The 22,278-nt window shown below is 41.1% G+C and overlaps 1 protein-coding gene across 4 annotated transcripts in view; it reads right to left on the reverse strand.

Annotated features, from left to right (window-relative positions):
• The window catches only part of GRIN2B (glutamate ionotropic receptor NMDA type subunit 2B), a 439,528-nt gene that overhangs the window by 210,127 nt on the left and 207,123 nt on the right, over positions 1-22,278 (reverse strand). For 3 of the 4 annotated variants that reach the window (XM_016922999.4, XM_528744.7, XM_016923000.4), the window contains one exon: positions 459-1,057. In XM_016922999.4, coding sequence (XP_016778488.1) covers positions 459-1,057 — 599 coding nt within the window. Of the gene's footprint in view, positions 1-454; positions 1,058-22,278 lie in introns of those variants that run through there. The other variant, XM_054664096.2, reaches the window with a different exon arrangement.

Consider the following 22,278-nt stretch of genomic DNA (forward strand, 5'->3'; position numbering starts at 1 on the left):
GGACTAGTCCTCCCTTATTTCTAAGTCTCCTGCATCTTTCTTTGTGATCAAGTAGTACTTACAGATCAGAGAGGCCTAGGTTCAACTCCAAACTGACCACTCACTTGCAACATGACATTGTATAATTTACACCTCCAAGCCTATTCTTTCGTACTGTAAAATAGAAACAATTGTTAAAACCTGACTTATAGAGTTATTTTGAGGATCAAATGAAACCAAACATGCAAAACCCTTAGAGTAACATCTAACACATAATAAGTGCTCAATAAATGAAAGTTGTTTTGGCAAGGTTGGATCCAAAACACTCCCCCAGTCATGACCAATTGCCATGCCCAAGGCCAGGCTTCAACCTGCTACCATCTTGAACTGTTCTTCCTGCAGTTTCTGAACTTCCAACCCCAGTCTTTGAAGCTCCCCTCTCATCTCCACCATCAACGTGCCCTCTGTTCCACACTCACCTATTTAGCATATTGGACTGGTAGATTCTCTTCTCATGGGTGTTGTAACAACTGCTTTTGGGCTCAGGGATGAAGCTGTGCTCAGACAGCATGTCAGAAGCAGCAGTGGTGATTATGGCAATTCCATCTCTCACTCTGGCGGGGAGGCCATAGTCCCATTCATCATATGATACAGAGATGAGCCCAGTGGGGAACTCCGCAGGCACTGTGTCTGTATCCCCTGCCACCAGACTGGGCACGATCCACGTGTAGCCATAGCCAGTCAGCCCTACTGAGTTGGCCACTTCAAAGATGTAGGTGGCTTCTTCCTTGGTACAGTAAAGAAGAATGATGGGGCTTTGAAGTTTCTTGAGCTGATTCTGGATCTTAGAATCTCCATCGTCCAGGGACATGTCCAGTAGGAGGACCTCCTCTAGCTCCCAGCCCACAAAGCTATTCTCAATGGTGCTGCGGATCTTGTTTACAAAGTCCTGGTAGCCAGGGAAATAGGTGGTGACGATAGAAAAGATGTACCAGTCATATTCTTCCATGATGTTGAGCATTACGGAAGCTTGCTGTTCAATTGATGGGCCAAACTGGAAGAACATGGAGGACTCATCCTAGAAAAAGAACAGGACAAAAAAAGGAAGAGAGAAAAAAATCAAACCAAAGATGGTAATGGAGATTTTGAACCAAGTGGGTACAAAGATTTGTGTTCATTACTTATTTTTATATAATGCCTTTACAAGTTTGTATTTACAGTAAATATTTTTAAATATTTAAATTGCAGATATTTGTAATACTTTTCTTCCTAAAATTGTCTCCTAGACTTTACAGAAAATCAACCTATGTCTATACTTGCCTTGTCTGAAATCCTTGGGGTTCCTGCCAGAGCCTAGGGAAGCTCCCTAAAATCAAATATGTTAATATTTCTAAAGCAAAACATATGAAGAGTCACACAGTGTAGAATAAAGGCTCTAAATGGCCTCATGTCAGTTCAGGTCAGGTTTTGTTGTCAAATGAGCTATACAAACACAAATGCACATGCCCACACAGACATACACACACATTCATACTTTCCATTTTTCAAGGCTTTTGGATTTCTTGCTTGTGAATGTGTATCACTCAGTCACAGAGTGCATAATCCAAAAATGTCATTGATCTACACATAAACCTATCTATGGAGGTGAGATAAGCTCAGTGGTCCAGAAGGTGAATGGTACTCAGATACAGATATCAGGGAGAAGTATATGTAGTATGAAATTGGATCACTATGTGTTCTATAAACATATAAATGTCAAATTAATATCACATTTAGTTTGCTCTCTAACTTCTACTCTGATAATAATATATGCAGAACAGAATAAGGCTCAAACAGTATGTCTAAGCTGCAAGTTAAAATTATTGCCATTTGAACTCATATCCGATTAAGCTTTACTTCAGACATATAGAAGATATGCTTTCTCTGACCTACAGGACACCACAGGTCTTGGTTTGACCCGGGCATTGCACACACCCTCCCCTGTCAATTTTGAGCGTCTTCTGATTTCTCCTTCCTTTCCAGGGAGAAGCCATTTTAAATGTCTCCCATTTTAAGCTGTGTTTCACCTGCTGTTCTGAGATACCAAGTCCTGCATTTTCTCTCTACCTTTAGCTAGATGAGTCCGAAAACACAAAATGAACACCTTCTCAGCCTTGTCCTCCTATTTCCCCTGATTTCCTCCTGGGTAATGGTATGTCTTTTCTTGCTCTGTGCCCCTTATCTTCTATCCCATGGCTCATCTCCATTTTATAGCAATCCAGGCTAACAAAACTGTGTCTTTTCTAAGGGGCAGTTCCTTCTTATCCCCCAATGAGAGCTTCAAAGTACAGTTACAAGAGACCTGGGCTTTTAAACAAAATTACATAGTGGTTTCTCAGTTCAGGAACATATTGTTGTGCAGCTGAGAAATTGCTGAGCATTTCTTCAGCACCCCTTATTGAAAAAAATACAGATTGGGAAATATCCAGCTGGTATCCAAAAATCCTGATTCGGCAATGAGAGCTGCCAGCCCCTGGCTCTGCCTGGGCTGTTTGTTCTCACAGCTTGAACTTTTCACATTTTCCACAGGCTACCCAGAATGAAACCCTGGATGTTTGGTCATATAGGAGTAATTTTTCCTGGTAAGGGTGAAATGGTGCTCACCAGCGCTCTCTTCTCTGGACTTAAAGATACAGTTGAAGAGGAGCTTCATAGGATCATGTAATTCAGAAAAGCAGGGAGGGTGAGTCACCAACAATGGGTGAGTAGAAAAAAGGGAATGAATTCACAATAGAATAATTATATCATGTGTATCTATTCCAAACCCTGGCCAGTCTCTGATCCTAGACTTCTCCTACTACATGAATACAACTCTTAGGCAAAGCTGACCTTGTCATTAGGTTAAATAACACAGTGGGACTTTGGTCGGAATGTTTGCATCCTCCTCAAATTCATACGTTGAAATCCTAACTCCCAAGGTGATGGTATCTGATGGTATCAAGAGATGAGTGAGGCCCTCATAAATCAAATTAGTGCCCTTATTAAAGAAGCCCCAGAGAGCTGCCTTGCTCCTTCCACCCTGTGAGGACAGAGCAAGAAGATGCTCTCTATGAGTCAGGGCATGAGCCCTCACCAAGCACCAAATCTACTGGCACCTTGATCTTGAACTTCCCAGACTCCAGAAAAGTGAGAAATAAATTTCTGGTGTTTTTTTTTTTCCCCAGAGTCTCACTCTGTCACCCAGGCTAGAGTGCAGTGGCACAATCTCAGCTCACTGCAACCTCCACCTCCCGGGTTCAAGCAATTCTCTGCCTCAGCCTCCCGAGTAGCTGGGATTACAGGCGCCCACCATCATGCCAGGCTAATTTTTGTATTTTTAGTAGAGAAGGGGTTTCATCATCTTGGCCAGCCTGGTCTTGAACTCCTAACTTCATGATCCACCTGCCTCAGCCTCCCAAAGTGCTGGGATTACAGGCGTGAGCTACTGCGCCCATCCAAATTTCTGTTCTTTATAAGTTACTCAGTTTATAAGTAGCCTGAAAGGACTGAGACAAGTGGGAATCTGGGGCAATACAATTTTATTCCAAGAATTGTCAGAGGCCTACAGAGGACGACGACAGGAAAGGAAGGCCAGTGGCAAGGTGACACCCCTAGAATAGCTGTCACTTTAAAGAGACACCCATTTGTTTTTCCTGTCATGCTTCCAGCTAAAGAAAAACTGGGGGATTCCGAAATGAGAAATATTATCACATGAGCTTCCACAAGCCCAGTGGTTATAGCAAAGTGAAGAAACTTTCCAATATGCTTTAAGATGTACAAGCTTGGGATGAAAGGGATCCCAGTGGCAAACAAAGCAGGTCTACCTATTCTGTGATAAATGAACAGATCTTATCACAAGAAGGCTCTTGAATAGATGCAAAGTTCATGTGCTATGAAACCACAGCTGGCTGAAATACATAGCAAGAGGTACAAAAGCCATGGGGGTCCATAGTAAATGGGCTTTGTTAATTAGATTGAATTTAGAAGAAAACCAATCTATTAAATACCAACTTGGCCCTCCCCTCTGTTAGGCTTCTCTTAATGATCTCTCTCCCCCAGTTGCAAGTAGCTTGTAAAGACACTGCTAGCTACTGTGTGAAGGAAGCCAATGCATAATGAGAGTGAGAAATGAGAAAAATTGATATGGCTCCATCATCCCCAACTACATCCTTACCGTACCTTCTAGTTCTATTGTCCTCCACAATCTGATCCTTTTCCTGATTCCTCTGCCCCGATCGATGCCCAGCTCAACCATTTTATTTTGCCAAGCCCTTATTAAATAAGGATGCTTTATATGACCATTTTATCTGGCACCCAAAGGAGGCTAATGAAGCCAAACAGAAGTCAAGAAACAGAATAATAGCTTGGGCCAATGTTTCCTGGTATAATGAGTAGTTCAGTTATTATTCATTTAGTTGACACATCAATATGGTGTACAGTGATCAGGAATGGGACAGCTCTTTTTCAGTAAAGCTCTAGTCTAGCTGTAAGTTGCAAATGGTGACAGGCTTTGCAAATTATGGCCATTGCCACAAATAAAACAGCAATCTTCATGAGTGCATCGAGTAGAAAGGACTGGTGGCCACACATCCATCTTTGCAGGCACCCAGCATGCACTGTGATTACCGCAAGTTATCGAGGATGAAGGACAGAGATATAATTCTGTTTGTAGCTCACTATGCTTCCCCACTTACATTTTTATCTCCTAATGTCATTACAAAATGTTGACATGCAGGGGTCCTTGGAGCAGTCTCCTCCTAGTGAAGAATCCCAGTCAAATTTATTACCTGAATGTCCTTCTTCAACTCACCTCAAGAGCATCTTTAACATATTCCTATATAAAGGGCCATCGTAACAGAGATGAATAAGCAGCACAGGGAAGGTAGAATTGTACACTAGACCCTAACAGTCTAGAACCATAATGTGGGGTCCCCATCATTTTGATGTTTGTGGTGTTTATTTGCTAATAAGAATAAAAAAAAGAGGTGCTTTTTCATCTTATTATCTGCCTCAGAAAATAATTGCCTAAAAAATTAGCAGTACCTAAGATGCCTCTTCTGCATCATCCAGATCCCTTATGGATCCACTTCACAAATAAAGGATTAAGTGCCCCAGCGGCTGGTAGTGCCCCTGGCAATAGGGCTTCCACTCAACACCCTTGGGGACTGCCTCAGCTAAAAAAGCCCACTTCCCCAAAGCCGTATCTCTTTCCTGGGGTAAATGGGACTGAATGACTGGCTGTTACAGGTGTAAAGACCTAATCTTCTTGCCCTAACTCTGGACAACTCCAAAGGGTCAGTTTATCTTCAGAATTCCCCCACAGGATTTCTGAAGCTTCCATGAAAACTGCATCACACCTGCACTTCTCCTGTCCAGCCTTGTCCAATCTTCCCTTCCCACTCATGGTGCTGATCTCAAAAGCACCCCCTAATAAACCCCCTGCACACTAACCTCAGGCTCAGAGTCTGCTTCCCTGGGAACCTGACTCTACCCATTTCCCCCTTTTCAACACCAAAAAGAAATTGCTTCAAAGAGAACATATCTATTTTCAAATACTGAAATGACTTATTTGGTAGAAAGACAAATCTTTGCTCATTAAATTCAGAGAAGAGAACTGGGAACAATGAGCAGAAGTATTAAAAGGCATTATTGGGCTCAATATAAGAAATGCATTTGCCAAAATTATAGGTTCTTAAAATGGAATGGGTCTCCTAAGGTAGTGAGCTCTCTGTCACTGTAAGCATTCAAACAAGAGCTGAATTATTATCTAACAGAGGGATTTTTGCCAGTACATTGGCTGGAAAATTTTATGATTATCCTTAAGACCCAATTCAAATGTCAGGTCTTTCATGTATGTTATCTTTTCTAACTTTCCCTGGTCAACTTACTTCTATCTCCCCTTTGCTTTTATCACATCTTGTACATGCCTCCGTCATCATACTTACACAGTAAACATGCATACTTGCCTTATCTGACTAAAAATGTTTCTCAAGAGGATAAACTATACCTTGTTCATCTCTAGATCCCTAGCTGACACATGAAACATTTTTCTAGTGTTCATTGTATTAATATTGTAGACGTTTTGTTTACTGGGTGGGAAAGTAACTGAAATGAATTTGATGATCTCATCTAGTTCCTTTTTTTTTTTTTTTTTTTTTTTGAGACGAAGTCTCACTCTGTTGCCAGGCTGGAGGGCAGTGGCATGATCTTGGCTCACTGTAACCTCTGCCTCTCAGGTTCAAGCAATTCTCATGCCTCAGCCTCACGAGTAGCTGGGACTACAGATGCACACCACCACACCCAGCTAATTTTTTTTTGTATTTTTAGTAGAGATGGGGTTTCATCATGTTGGCCAGGATGGTCTCCATCTCCTGACATGGTGACCCGCCCACCTCAGCCTCCCAAAGTGCTGCGATTACAGGCATGAGCCACCACGCCCAGCTAGTTTCAAATTTTTATGCTGATGGCACATATCTACCTCATAGAAATAAGGCATGCCTAAAAAGTTATGCATAAACTGTGCTTTTACAAAATGTGAGGGGATCCCTGTTGTAGCCAGCCAGAGTGGCAGAAAATGCTACAGTCACTTATTTACATCCCTTTGTAGCAAACTCCTTAAAAGCATCATCTATACTCAGTTCTCCTAATTCGTCTTCTCCCATTCTCATAAACTGAATCCAATTAGACTTTCAACACCACCACTTCACTGAAACCCCTCTTGTAAAAGGCAGGTGACTTTGATATTGACAATGCCAATGTCCACTTGCAGTCCTCCTTATCTACCAGCAACATTTGATGTTCTTCATCCAATCCCTGCAAGAGCATGCTCAATGGTACCACTGGCTCTGTCTCAACCCCCTAGTCTAATGCTCAACAAAGAAGGATGATCTTTTGTAAACTTAAGATGTTATTCTATACCCCAAGCCCTAAAAGACTCCCCAATGTACTACAAAGAAACAGCCAGCACCCTTGATTTGGATCCCATATTGGCCCTTGGGTCTCAGGCCCTCACTCTGCTCCATGCACTCTGATCTGTATTGAACACACTCACACATTCTTGCACCAGGCCTTTGCTGTAGCTATTTCCCCTGCCTGAAACATTTTTCTCCAGCTATCCAGGTATCACACATGCACCTCTTCCACGTCTTTGCTAAAATCTTGCCTTCCCAACAAAGTGCTCTCAATCCTGACCATAACACGGAATGCTGAAGCCTGTCCTCACTTTTCATAGGCATATCTGATCCCCTTGTCCAGCTTTGCTTTTTCTTTTTCCCATAGCATCTCTCACCATCAGATGGACTACATGATTACTTATTTGACATGTTTATTATGAACTCACCTGCCTCTTCCCAATTAAATGTGAGCACCAGGAGGGCAGGGATCGGTATGTGTTTGTTCATTGCTATAACCCAGCACCTGGAATTGAGGTCTGGCCCATAGGGTGCTCTCAGTAAATATTTGAATTTTTTTAAATGGGGTCATGGATGCTGCAACCAGATGCTCTCAAATCTAACCTATCTTTGTTGGCTATCCAATTGTGATTATATTTTTCCAGCATCTTAAAGTCTTTCACATTATTCAAATCTTAGTACTGTATAATATCATAGGGAATATAATCCTGTTAGGACACTAGTATAGTTTCAGATTAAATCAATCTGGTTTCCCTCTAGTCTCTTTCCTATTACATTAATAAAGAAAATTCTCCTTCTTTTCTTCTAAATTCAGTTCTTGAGGAGGATCTGTGTCTGAAAAACTCTGGAACTGGTAGGCTTTCCCTGAGACTTTCTCCATCAGATTAAGGAAGGCAAATGTAGAAATGATGGGCTAAGAGGCCAGGGTTACCCAGCTGTCCTGAGAAGTTCTGAGTACTCCATCTTCACTCCTTCCACATTTAGCACAGAGTAGAAGCAGAACATGGGAGACAAAAAATCTCTTTCTCCTCCCAAAATAAGGGGAAATACTTTCCTCTACTCACCAAATCCTAAATGATCATCTCCTTTGATGAGTAGAAATTCTGATACCACACCATCATTTTTTTCTGGTGACTAAGGCTGGAGTTAGTTCTTTAGCATGGCTTTGAATAGTGTCAGAGTTTTGCAAACAGTGTCTTGCAAGATAGGGAAAATTTCCGATGTTCTCCAGCCTCACCATTAATCAAAACTATCATGACTGAAACACACAATGGAAGCATATTGATAGAGAATCATGATCTTTCCTGCCTGTTAAATGCCAGACCCATTCTTTCTTTAAACCCTTGCACACAAAGGAGAACATTCTGAGTTTTCAAAGAAATTCAAGCAGATCTGGCAAGTTTAAGAGCCACTCTGGATAACTAAACAACTTCCGCAGAAGCCAGCATTCTTTTTATTATTTGTTCTTTCAGAAGATAATTGTCCTTTCTACTTGAATTTGGCCCCATTTTCCTCCCTGACTGAGTCTCTCTTTGGATGTGCTTTAATCGCCAAATTTAAACCACAGTAGAGAAACAAACTAAAGGTATTCATTCACTTTGAGAATGTCTACAAGATTCTTGATATTCTAGGTCACAGAGACAACTTTATAGCCAGAAGAAAACAACAGGAAGTGTAATAAGAGGAGAAGAAGGAACAGGTAGATTCCCCATCACTAAGATATCTAAACGAATTACAGAAGTAAGGGAGCAAAGGTCCTGGAGGATAGTAAGAGCACTTTGAGAATGTGTTTGTGCCCCTTTGTAAGGTATCGGGACCACTAAAATCTTAACAAGACTCTTTCATTTCATCTTAAAGTAAAATTCCTTTCCTAAAAGCAATCAAACCTACTCTCAGATGGACTGACTTGTATTTTTATTAAGAGGTGCCTTTCTATAAAAGAGCAAGCTGACAAGTTCAGCAACAATCAGGTTCTGTGACTGAATAAATGTACTTTTAAATAAACACAAGGGAAGAAGGCAGGAAAATAGGAAAGGTTGGAAAAAAATGAAATGAATAGAGAAAAGGTGTGTACATATTAAACTAAGTGTTAAGTAGTAGGGTTATCAATATCACACTAAATTTAATAAAATCAAGTGTGGTCAACACAAATATAGGTCTGGGTATTTATAGAATAAAATGACAGGCATCATAAAACTAAACCTAATAACCAAAGGGAAGATGAATCTTTTTCTTTTTTTGGAAGGGAGTCTAGCTCTGTCACCCAGGCTGGAGTGCAGTGGTGCAATCTCGGCTCACTGCAACCTCCATCTCCCAGGTTCAAGTGATTCTCCTGCCTCAGCTTCCTGAGTAGCTGGGACTACAGGCGCCCGCCACCACGACCGGCTAATTTTTTGTATTTTTAGTAAAGACGGGGTTTCATCGTGTTAGCCAGGATGGTCTCAATCTCCTGACCTCGTGATCCTCCCACCTCGGCCTCCCAAAGTGCTGAGATTACAGGCATAAGCCACCACGCCCAGCCATCATTTCTTATTAGGTATGAAATACTAAATCCAAAATTGCCTTATCTCATCAAAATCACCTTATTTAACTTAAGCCGAAAGGACAGCATCTACAAAAGAACTGTGATTATTACTAAAGAGCAGAGTTAAGTGCAAGCCAGTGATGGCACTTGACGTACTAGCGGCATTTTTCAGAGTAAAGATGTTGACATTTGTCTCAAATAAATTAACATTCCCATCTCTTCAAACACATTTGATCAGAACATCACGTTCATATACCAAAGGGAGCAGAGAAGCGGAAGGGTAGAAAAGGCATTTTATATTTGATTAAGCTATGAGTGCTAGTACCTCATATGTTGCTGAAAATAACACAAGCACTGGTTCTAGATACAGTGATCTTGCTTGTACACATGGGCCTCTTCAAGGGATCCCTGGGAAACAAAGGGCTCTTTGCCCTTCTGTCCCGGCTCCATATGGAGTGAGAGACTAGGCATGGCTGAGTTTAAAATGTGGATCAGTCATGCTTGTTTGGCCACAGATTAACAAGCCATTGTTTCCAAAGGATAAATCCAGAAAGAAGTTTTCTGAGAAAGTTTTTTTTTTTGTTTGGTTTTTTGTTTTTTGTTTTTTCCACCAAACATCCAGCGATGTGTTTTTCTAGGTCTCTAGATTGGAAAACTGATCACTACTTCCTCACATATAGCAAAGTACGGCTGTTCACAATCAAAGATGCTTTGAATTTATTCACATCTCCCAAACCAATTTGGTCCTCCATCTAAAAGAGGCAATGCATTTTGAAGGGCTCCAGAAATGAAAATAAAATTGCACAGAGACAGATTAAAAAAAAAAAATCTTCAACAACTTGTCAGCACCTGCATGTCCCAGCTTCATTCAACTATAAGACTTTGAACTTTAGTCACCAAGTACTGCCTTCTGATCTTTTAACCAGGATAGGCCAAGTACTGTCCTCACCGACAACATCTTCTAAAGCTGGCTGGGCTGCTTTACACCCAGGAATTGGTGCAATGATTGTGAACCTGGCTGGGTTCAGACATGGCCACCCAGATGAAGCCTGTCTTTTCGTGTGCCTCCCACGTACTCAATCCAAAGGACTAAATCACTTCCTCATGTTCTGATTTTTATTCCAGTCTCCCGTGGATGAGGAGCCTTATTCAGAGCCTCCAACTACATTGGACAGTCCATGAGAAGCTGCCTAAATCCTTGATGCTGGGCTTCCTGTACCTACAGATGCCAGCTGGGGTGTGACACATCTACCGTTTCCTGTTCTATACGAAATGATTAGGGCATTATTAGTGTCAACACATCTGTGTTGCCTTTTTCCATTACTTTGTCAAACTCCTGCACACCCACACTAGCCTGAATCCCACCAAGGGGGTTATCTGTTCTTAAATAGGGACTCAGAGCTTGCTGACCTCCACCCTGTGGCAGGCAACCCCATGGCAGGGTTAAGTCCAATCTTTCCCAGCTTTCTGACCCTCCCTAGACCTTGGCCTGCAATACAAATTGTGTTCAGTGTTTGATTGGTTGCATCCAAGTTTATTTGAGATTTTCTTTGTTTTCTTTATACTGAAAATTGCTCTCCTTTTCCAGAATTATTCAACTCTTTCTTTTACTCATTTATGGCTGCTGGTTATTAGCACTAAAAATGGATGTTTAAGACTTCTGAGGTTCTAACTGCTTACCTTCATTTTCTTTTCTTGATCTCTAACTTTCCTGGGAATGGACATGTGAAGTTTCATTGAGAGTGCAATACAATCCACTAGGATGGATGCCCAGCTCCTAACCTGATACAGGGAGAAACACACGAAAACTACTTTTCTAACCACACAATTGTGTCCACAGTCCTAGAAAAGAGCCTATCCTTTTCTCTATCCATACAAAAAAAAAAAAAAGGATATTAGTTTAGAAGGTACAGAATGCTAAGGATCCAGTTGCCAACACAGTCAAGAGACACTTTCTCTGGCCCAGCCCATCCCCTCTGACTTACCAGTACTAATCTTGTCAACATTCCTGGAGCCCATCTTGTCCCTCCTTGCTACAATCAGCACTGCAGCCCAGGCTGTGACCTCTTCCTTCTTTGCCTCCATTTTTACACAGTCCTAATTCCACAGATAAAGACCCCAATGGAATGCTCTAACGGGCTAACACTGTTGGCCCAAAAAGTGTTGCCATTCTCCTCTGTGGGACCTTGGGTAGCTGAAATGCTGTTGCTATCTCAACTTGACTCTGGGAGATGGACCAAGCCTGGACAAGCAGCAGAAATCACTCATGGGAGGTACCAACGTTGATGGAAATAAGAAAAAATCTTTCCTAGAAATAAGAACTTGGCAAGTAAAAGAATGGTCTATTTACTCATTTTTATTTTGAAATTTGTTTACTTGTTTGCTTTCAAACCACATTCAGTGGTCTCCAACATTTCTATTGTTGATGGCATTTCACCCGGATACTTTTCCTCTGATGGAAGTTGACAAGCAGAGAAAGAGGTCCTTGAAAGAAAATGTCATTTGTTATTTCAAACAGAAGGAAACTCGGGGCTCATTCTTGCCCCCATCCTCGTCAGACTCTGGAGTACACAGTCACTGTTATAATCAGATACTAGTACTTATTCATGGCTAATCTGAATCCTTCACAATGGGGCCTCTGCCTATAAATGAATCATCCCAGACAAGTATGAGTGCGACATGCAGTCTCGTTATCTTTAGAACTGGCAGTAAATCAACTCACCTGAAGCTATCAGGCTCACATCGGCCAACTGTGAATTCTGATCCATGCTAACAAAACAAAATGGGGGCATCCTTATGGCTCAGCAATGACATTTTGATGTTAATTCTGTACTGCCTAAAAGTGCCGATCTGCTCATCTTTTATAAGCACAGATGAAACTCTCTGTTAAATGCCAGCCCAAGATCTCAAAGAACAGACACTAACCAGAGTACCCTGAGAACACATTAGTCCAGCTCATAGTAGGACCACAACTAAACCGGTTTTGTAGAACATGAGGTGAAACTAGATTATTTTACAAGTCTTCAAAGAAAAGTCCACAGTTTTCTTCAGTTACCTAAGCCGGTGAGTCCAGAAACCTGACTTTCAGAAATTCATCCCTTTGTCTGTCTTAAGTCCATCGTGCTGCAGATTAAGCTCTTTGGGTCTCATGCTCTCCTTGGTGGAAGGCACATGATAAGCCCTCAAAAATATTGTCAGTATGAACAAAACTGATGTCAAGATGGATGATGGTTTGTCATTACCTTGTACGTAAAGATTATTACTAAGCCCACTCTCAGCCTTTTCTTCCTGAGCCTAAACAATCTCCCTTTCTAATTCATTTCTTATAGTTCTTATGACAATATTCATTGAGTGCTTATAGCAGGCTCCATGCTGTCATGCAGTATGTGAATATATTTTCATATTCCATTGCAGCAGGCCCTGATATTTTCTCCATTTTACCAATAGAGAAAATGAGCTTCAGAGATATGAAGGGACTTGCCCAAGGTAACCGCTGGAAAGAGAACCTGTGTAGATCTGGCTCAGGGTGCACCCACCAACCACTGCAGCACACGTTCTCAAGTTTCTTTTATTCATCTCTGTAGCTCTCATCTGAACTGTCTATACATCCTTGTTTCTTCAGGAAGCACAGAGTGATTACAGTAGTCTAGTAAAAGTCTAACCTCTGCCTAGTATATTACAGAGATTATTTTCATTAATTCCTTAAGCTTCAATCCCATGCATCTATCCACTGGCACTGCTAACTAGTGATGGACTCGGTACACATTATTACTCTGCAGTGTTCTTCTACCGGACATGCATACAACTGATTCTTTGTAACATTATTGTTTGCTAATCAATCACATATTTATTAAATGCTTATCAGGTGCTATAGGAAGTAGAAATGAAGTATAAACCATCATCAACCTCAGGCAAGCTAATTGGAAGATAAAAATATATAAAATTATTGACGATGTTCCTTAAATGCCAGCATGAAGTTTAGAATATAAGTATCCTAAGAATGGTGAGAAGAGAGGGCACTATGTCTGGACAACTCTATTTTTCAAGCTTCTTTCTACTTATCCCTCTCTTTCCCAGTTCTCCCACTAGTTTTGTGCAGTGAGCAAAGTAAACATCCATGTGCATTTCAATCCAAATGCCAGACTGTGAAAAGAAACATAAGAAACACTGGGCCTTGAACTGTTCATTGTATTTGTCCTCTGGTGGACAATGAGCCTCTGATAACGAGTCTCAGCTAATGGGCATGCCATAGAGTATCACGTCCAAATCACAGCTACAGTCTAAATGAATTATACATATATCTTTTTCCATGATCTACCCAGCCTTTCATTTTCATCTCAGAAGATTAGATTAATATGACAGGACTTGTCCTTTATGAAGTCAGGCTACCCAGTTAAAAAACCTTTTTCTCTTCAAATGATTGCAAATTGATTTTGTTAAGATTTTTATTCTTCAGAAAAGCTGGGGGAATGATAATTCCTCATCTCTTCTCTTCTCTCAGTGTATTTGATTTCTTTACACTGGCCTTTTTCCTCTAGCCTTCCGACAGTTTTAATAATTATACACACTGGTCAGGAAATCAATCATGATTTCAGTGTTCCTACCGTAGAGATGATGTGGGCTTTCAAATTTAAATCCAAGCAACTCACACAAGTAGCCTAATGTTGGCCGGGCACGGTGGCTCCCGCCTATAATCCCAACGCTTTGGGAGGCCGAGGCGGGTGGATCACGAGGTCAGGAGAACAAGACCATCCTGGCTAACACCGTGAAACCCCGTCTCTACTAAAAAATACAAAAAAAAAAATTAGCCGGGCGTGGTGGCGGGCGCCTGTAGTACCAGCTACTCTGGAGGCTGAGGCAGGAGAATGGCGTGAAGCCGGGAGGCGGAGCTTGCAGTGAGCGGAGATCGCACCACTGCACCCCAGCCTGTGCGAAAGTACAGACTTTGTCTCAAAAAAAAAAAAAAAAAAAAGGTAGCCTAATGCCAAATTTTCCTTCTCCAGTTCAACTGACTAGTCCCTGTGCTCCATTCATTTAAAAAGACGTAGATGACTACCTAAATGCTATCAGTTCTCAAAACTGCCTCCATGTCTATTAAAGAAATGTAATTTTTTTTCTAATTTTCTTACTGATGAATCAAGAGTATATTTTAAAGGCTGCTTTTATTCTTGGCATGATAACATTAAGTGGATATATACTAGCAATGGCGCCCATGTGTATTAACAGTATAAACAGCAACATAGTTTCTCAACTTTTGCCAAAAAACAGCATATGATCTGAGCTAGAGGTACTTCCAGGTGCAAATAGAGTAAGGCACAATGTTTTTGTCTGTATGTTGATGCTTATTTTGGTTATCTATGTAACAATTTACCAACAGAGTTACCAGATCATGGGTTAAGTTTGCAAGTTAGCTTCACATAGATGAGATACCTTGGTTCGTAGGAAAATGTCCTCTTTTGTTCATATTTTTGAGTTCCATGAAGGTGCACAGGTTATCAAAATTTTCATAAGAGTCCCCAAAAGACCTCTCATCAAGAAACTCCATAGTATTAGTAACCTAGTTACAGTAAGTTATTAATATTGAAATCTTCGGTGACGAAGGGTAAGTTTGTCTCTCCTTAATTCTCTCAACTTCTTAATCCTTTCCTAATGTAAGGGAGAATAACCTCAGATTCCCCTCTCTGTTCCTTCACAGAAAGGCAAAGTTTCACCACAATAAAACTCTTCAGCTACCTAATTGGCCTTATTTATTAAATATGCACTAAAAGAGGATTTTCACTTTGCTCAGTGAATGCCTTCTAGAGTCAGAATTAGTTAAGCTTCCTTCTTTGATATGTCAACTCATCATATCCATCGTGCCCAATTTTCCTTTTAGACTACCTGCCCTGGTTCACAGCTTCAGCTTTTCTTTGCACATTAAGTATTGTTAATCAGAGGTGGGTACCTGGCCGAAGCAGACCATCTTGCAGCTGCCCCGTGCCTGCAGTCTGGGCCTGGCTAGAAAAATGAGCCAGAACCATCAGACCCTCTGTCTCTCTCAGGAGTCTGAACCAAAAAAACTTGAAAGAATGGCAAGTCTTTCACCTATAACATGAAACAGAGTAAGGGCCATGACAACCAAGGTCATGGGCACTGTGAAGTAATGAGGAAGCAGAAGCTATGGGATAGCAGGGGATGCCTGCAGTAGAGAAGGAAGTGGCTCAGATGCAAGTGGAAAGCAAAGAACCCAAGATCTTCAAAATACAGACCATATGTCCTTGAGGAAGACCTAGTAGGGAGCCAGCCGGGGAGTGGTCTTAGTTCCTCTCGGCTTTCCAACTCTAGGCACAAATATCCTCGTAGTAAATTGCCTGGTATTTTGTTTTTATTTTGTTGGTTGTTGTGCAACAACTTAGTTAGTCTTTGCTCCTGCTAATTAAAAGAGCCTAATTAAAAATAAGCAGGTGGCCGGCACGGTGGCTCATGCCTGTAATCCCAGCACTTTGGAAGGCCAAGGCGGGAGGATCATGAAGTCAGGAGATTGAGACCATCTTGGCTAACACGGTGAAACACCGTCTCTACTAAAAATACAAAAAATTAGCCTGGCTTGGTGGCAGGCGCCTGTAGCCCCAGCTACTCAGGAGACTGAGGCAGGAGAATGGTGTGAACCCGGGAGGTGGAGCTTGCAGTGAGCTGAGATCGCACCACTGCACTCCAGCCTGGGCAACAGAGTAAGACTCCGTCTCAAAAAATAAATAAATAAAATAAAATAAACAGGTATAAAGGCTACCGCTAGTTACTATTTCCTTGTTTTACAGTATCATTCTTGGAATTTATTCTACAGCTTCCCATTTTCATGAGGCAAACATCTGCCTCCATGACGTTTACCTTGCTCAGAATGCAACACAGCAGAGCTAAGGTGAGAGTCAGGTTTAGTCCCCTGGCCTGAGACAGGGGACAGAGTGCCCTCAGTAATGCAAGGTCACTCACACAAGAACCCTCCCACCCCCTCAAGGCCCTTTTCTTATTTCCCATTCTGTTTTCATCCCCTGTCTGGTTGTAACATTCATTCAAGTGTGGCTTTTTTTTGTCACACGGTTCTCAAGATGGATGGCAAGCTCGCCACATTCATACTCAGTGCTTCGTGCATATGCTCCCAAGTTCCCAGGCACGTCTCTGGAGCTGTAAGGGTATACATTTGCAGCATTTCTCCATCTGTTCTTTCATCTATCCAGCCACTGGTGTTTATTCAGTATGCAGCTCATGGCTAACAGAGAATTGGGCATAGCAAGCAGGGACAATTTACTTGGCGATAAAGTCAAATCATGCACTTGAAGATTTATAGTTTGCTTGGAGATTAAATACTGTTTGCATCAGCAAGCTGAGTAATAGATGCTAACAAAACCATATTGCCTTCACAGGCATAGCAAGGGTTAATCAGAAGTTGCTTACAAACGTGCCCCCCAAATAATAAATAAGCAGGTAGATGGGGGCTGGTATCCCAGATTATGTGGGGATAATCAAAGATGAGTGAAGCTGCATGAAACCCTGGGATATGGTGGCTGCTCCACATGTCTGAAGCCAGTGGGACTCACATAAACCTCCATTAGGACTTGAGGAAAGTTGTTTGTGCAATATCAAGCATATGTTAAACTATGCGGAAAGTTAGCTATTTATTTTATCTGAACTTCTATTTTGTTTGAGTTTCTGCTCATCTTTATATGGCTCTTGGTTTCTAAAATTTTCACTACATCCAGTTCTCTGCAGCTGCAAGAAATGAAATTTCTCCTATCTTGCTCTGCTCTCTCAAGTACCTTATCAGTGGGTCCTGAACAAAGGCCAGATTCACCAGTATTCAGCTTTTCCTCATTGCACATAAGGCTGATCTGCACTTTGTTCAAATCACATCATTCCCCACATCCTTAAGAATTTAGGATGAAAGAACTGTCTCTGACCATCAAGGTTACAGCTTTGTTTCTTCCAAATCATTGGGTGTTTCACACTGGCCAATGAAGTGTCCATGATCACTTCAAAAGAATTTAATGTTCATTGACACTGACCAAGTCTGATTCACTTTGAATATATCAGAATATGACAAGGTAAGATATTAAGTTTACCCTATATCAGAATATGACAAGGTAAGATATTAAGTTTACCCTCTGTAAAATGGTGGTTAAGCCGTTGTCAGAAAGACTAGTTTCTGAAATATTTAATAGGCTTCACAGAAATTTGGTGTGTGAGAGGAGGTTACAGAGTTACTTGTTAGCACAGATTTAAAAGTCAAATAAACATCAATTTAGCCCTTGGTATTAGCGTCTCAACACAAGCCACAAAGAGAGTTAGATATGTGCTATTTATTCCTGAGAATAATGATCTAAAGGTATTCTGTAATGGACAGGCCCTGGTGTGTGTTGTTCCCCTCCCTGTGTCCATGTGTTCTCATTGCTCAGCTCCCACTTATGAGTGAGAAGCTGGAAGCCATCATCCTCAGGCAATTTATTATGAGGATATATGTGCAGAGTTGGAAAGCTGTGAGGAACTAAAGATATTCTGTAATGGATTCTATCTGACAAGAACCAGAGGCACCAGCCTCCAGAAACCCCTACAAAGTTTTACTCCCCGTATTTCTTCCCTAGGTGCCTCAACTTTCCGAATGATTTCGACAACTGGTTTCTGTAGCCACCACTTCACAATGGCTCCTAAGTAACTGACATGGTTTGGCTCTGTCCCCACCCAAATCTCATCTTGAATTGTAGCTCCCAAAATTCCCATATGTCATAGGAGGGACCCAGTGGGAGGTAATTTAATCATGGGGGTGGATCTTTCCTGTGCTGGTCTTGTGATAGTGTATAAGTCTCACGAGATCTGATGGTTTTATAAAGCGGAGCTCCCCTACATAAGTTATCTCGTCTACTGCAATGTAAGACATGCCTTGCTTCCCCTTCACCTTCTGCCATGATTGTGAGGCCTCCCCAGCCATGTGAAACTGTGAGTCAATTAAACCTCTTTCCTTTATATATTTATCAGTCTTGGGTATGTCTTTATTAACAGCATGAGATTAGACAATACAGTAAACAACTAAAATTTAGACTTTTGTCTTGATAAACCTACACAGTTTTACAAAGAAAGATTTAGTAAGTAGCCAAGGTAACAAAGCAATAATTTCAAACCAGAGCAGAAGCATATTGCTGCTATAAAAAAAAAAAAAGAACTGGATTTGGAATCAGAAATTTAGATTCAAATCTGAATACTTAGCTGTGTGATCTTTGAAAGGTTATTTACCATATCCAAACCTAATTTTCCTCCAGAATATAAAAGTGCTAATTCTTAGCTCATAGAACTGTAAAGAGGATTAAATGAAACACTACATAAGAAAGTGCTCAGTACAGTGCCTAGCACACAGTAACTTCCCTGGTTCATTAAGTGTGAATCTATTGACCACATATTATAGCCAAGAATATAAGTGAGGATGCGTTTCATTTCATACTGGTTTACAAACTGGTTACGTTGTTAAATTAACCATCACTTTGATTGTCCTCATCATCTAAGCATCAGTCATATCTGATCAAAAACACAGCTTCCGAGTTTGACTGGTCCTTCAATGCAACCTAGAACAGCATGGGCTTCTGAGTTGTCCCTTCTGAATATGTCAGAACACTCCACCTCCTCAGGGCCTGGTGTGGGTCCCACTGATTTTTCCCATGACTTTAGGTCATTCACTCAGCTGGATGATTGCTATGATTCCTGGCCCAAGAGAAATATCTTGCCTCTTTCCTGCTTCTTAATATATAGTCAGATGTCTGAAGAATGTTCAACAACCCATTGAGGATACTGATTCCACTGTTCCATAAAAGTCACGTTCTTCAGCTATTATTCCCAGCTATCACCCGGTCTCAGATAGATCAGCTCCCTCTGGGGAGGTTTGGTTTGTGCCACTGATGGCTCTTTTACCATCAGGTTACCTCCCTTTGCCAGACACAATTCCACTTCACTATCTTAAGGAAAACAATCTCTTTCTTCCCATGTGAAAATTGAGATTTCCTCTAGGCTTGTCCACTCTGAGTTCTTCCCCAATCTGAGGAATGCCACCAGCTTTTTGTCTCATCTGCAGACTGGTTTGCTCTCAGCATAAAGAAAAGCTAAACCACCCACTTCTCACTCCCATTCATGCCCCCTGCTCAGTCCACAAGCTCCACCCACTTGCCCTGATTCTTTGGGATGATTCATCAGCTACAGTGTACTCGCCGAAGTATCAATTTAATATCAGCACATCATAATTTTACAATATAAAATTCTCTAAGCACACACATAAAATAATGCAAAGTAATTCCTACTGATAAAGAAGCAGTATTTAAATCATGTCTGCACAGAGTAAATACTTGAACTAAGAGCAAGAAGAGGTAAGGCGGAAGTAAAACTTGAAATTCTGAATATGTGAATCACTTAAGACACAATTCTATCACAGGCAACTTTGCAACCTTGTAAGAGGTTTTTTTTTTCTTTTACAAATCAACCAATTTCTAAATATCTTCACAGGACTATAAAATAATCACACTTTCCATTGCTATTTCTCAGGATCAAAGCCACCCCCTGCTCTATAGCAAATGTATTCTCATTTAACAAAGTCTCAGCCTCCATTCTCACCCACATCCTCAAAGGTGAAGCAAATGCTCTAAGGTCCATCCTCTGGAAGGGCCCAGAGATATCATGGACTATAGATGGGTGGATTTCACACTCTAACAAAATCATAGGAAGAACTCTTCAGCAGCCCCAGACCAATGGGGTGATGGGTTGGAGGGGACAGTTAGAACTGCAAAAGTGACCAGTGTTTCCAAGTACCTACCTAGTGACTCATAGACATGTACTTGGCAAGTTCCTACCCATCCAGCAATAAAGGAACCGTGAGTCTTTATGAAAGAGACAAAATATCCTCTATTTGGAGGCCTATATTTCCCCCAAGTCTAATTTTTTTTGGTCTAAAGTAGCTAGCATGTCCTTAGTTGAGTGTGTTCATGCACACACCTGCACAATATTGAATGTTTATGTACAAAGATGCAGAAATGAGTCATCTCAGATCTGTACATGCAGAGCTATGCATCTGTCAAATACACATGAGGTGGATCATGGTGCCATGGCACCTAACATTGTCGTAAAAGCAGTTGTCTGCTTCTTCTTTAAGGTGAACACAGAGAATCACCTTGGAACAGAAGTCTACATCTTCCCAAAAGTGCTCAAAGGCAAGCAAATGCCTCTTTTTTCTCGGGAGGAATAAAAGAAGACTTTTGGAGTATGACGAAACTATTCTTCTTGGTATGGGCACACTGATCTCTGGAGAAGAGGTGGAGAAAAGCAATAAGGAGACAAGGATTCTGTTGAGAAAAGAGAGACTGATACTCCAAACCCCTTCAACGTTACTAGAAATTCTTCTGTAGCTTGATACAGTTCAGACTGAGACCATGGACAGCAAAGAAAAATGGTGGAACATTCCATGAGACAGTGGGGAATTTGAGAAAGAATCCAGCTTTACGTAAGAGACTAGAGGTACATAGAGGGGAAATAGTTTCACACAGGATAAGGCTGAATCTGGAAGTCCTTCCAGACATACACACCCTAGAACAGAGGTCCTGCCTTGGGAACACTGGGTGAGCAAATGAACTAACTTAAAATATTGCAAGCCTAAGACAAACCAGAAAAATAAGTATAACAGTGTCTAGTACTGGACCACTCAGACTGTCCAGTTCTCTCTTCATCTGAGGTCTAGAAGCAGGCTGACCCATGGCCTGAGTAAACTCCTAGTGCTCTTGAAAAATCTGGTGTGGATACTAGAGAGAACTTCAGAAGGGAAAACTGCTTTTCTGTTAATATGAGCAGAAAGGAGTTTTAGTAGTAAATTTTAAAATAAGGGATGTGATTTCTCTTTATACCCCAGCTGATAACCAGTACAAATGGGTGCAAAATTGCTTACGCAAAAGATAAAGATAGAACCACTTTAGTCTAATTTAGATAATTTTGCTAGTGGGTTTTTATCAAAAAGTGAAAAAAATAGAAGTGTAATGTGGTGAAAGGTGAGCATCCAGCTGGTGAACTGTGGCTCATTTTCCTAATACATGGAAACCAGTGTGACTTCAAGTCAATGTCATCAGAAAAAGCTCATCCCTGGGACAGCAACTAGGAATAATATGAATGGGAATAATGTTGAGTCTAGAAGAGGCATTTAATAATTTTACAGGCCTCGATTGGGGACAGGGTTATAGCAGAAGGGATTACTATCCACTGGATTACTAATCTTGCAAAATCAAGCATACAAAGTAAGAGTAAATATCATTTTTAAATGGTGCCATAACATGTGCAGTGCCTTTGGTAAAGATATTTTATCAAGAGTTGTCATTGAGGGACATGTCTGGCAAACAGTTTAGCTTTATATATTTCCTTTTAAACGCATAACATGCGTTCAATCTTTCCTGAGCACTTACCATATGAAAGGCCCTTTCCTAGGCACAAAGATTACCAAAAGTAATGGGAAATTATCCTTGATCAAATAGAGTTTACAGTTTTTACACCCGGAATATACAAGTGACACTAATGTAAAGTGAAATGTAATCATCACAAAATGAATGAAAACAAATATATGCGGCATAGGAAAGGAAGAGATCACATGTGATCATGAATCAGGAAAGTTCTCATGCAGGAGAGGTAAAATGATGATGATGATGATGATGATGATGATGCTGGTGGTGCTGCTGCTGGTGATGATTATTACCAGGCATTCATGGGATTAGAGGCCAATTCCAGCAGTGGGAACAATTTAAACAGAAGTGACGAGTTGGTTCTGAGGACAGTAAAGCTTCAATTAGGCTGTCCCTTCGG

Source organism: Pan troglodytes, chromosome 10 (genome assembly GCF_028858775.2).
Source record: "Pan troglodytes isolate AG18354 chromosome 10, NHGRI_mPanTro3-v2.0_pri, whole genome shotgun sequence".
Lineage (NCBI taxonomy): Eukaryota > Metazoa > Chordata > Mammalia > Primates > Hominidae > Pan > Pan troglodytes.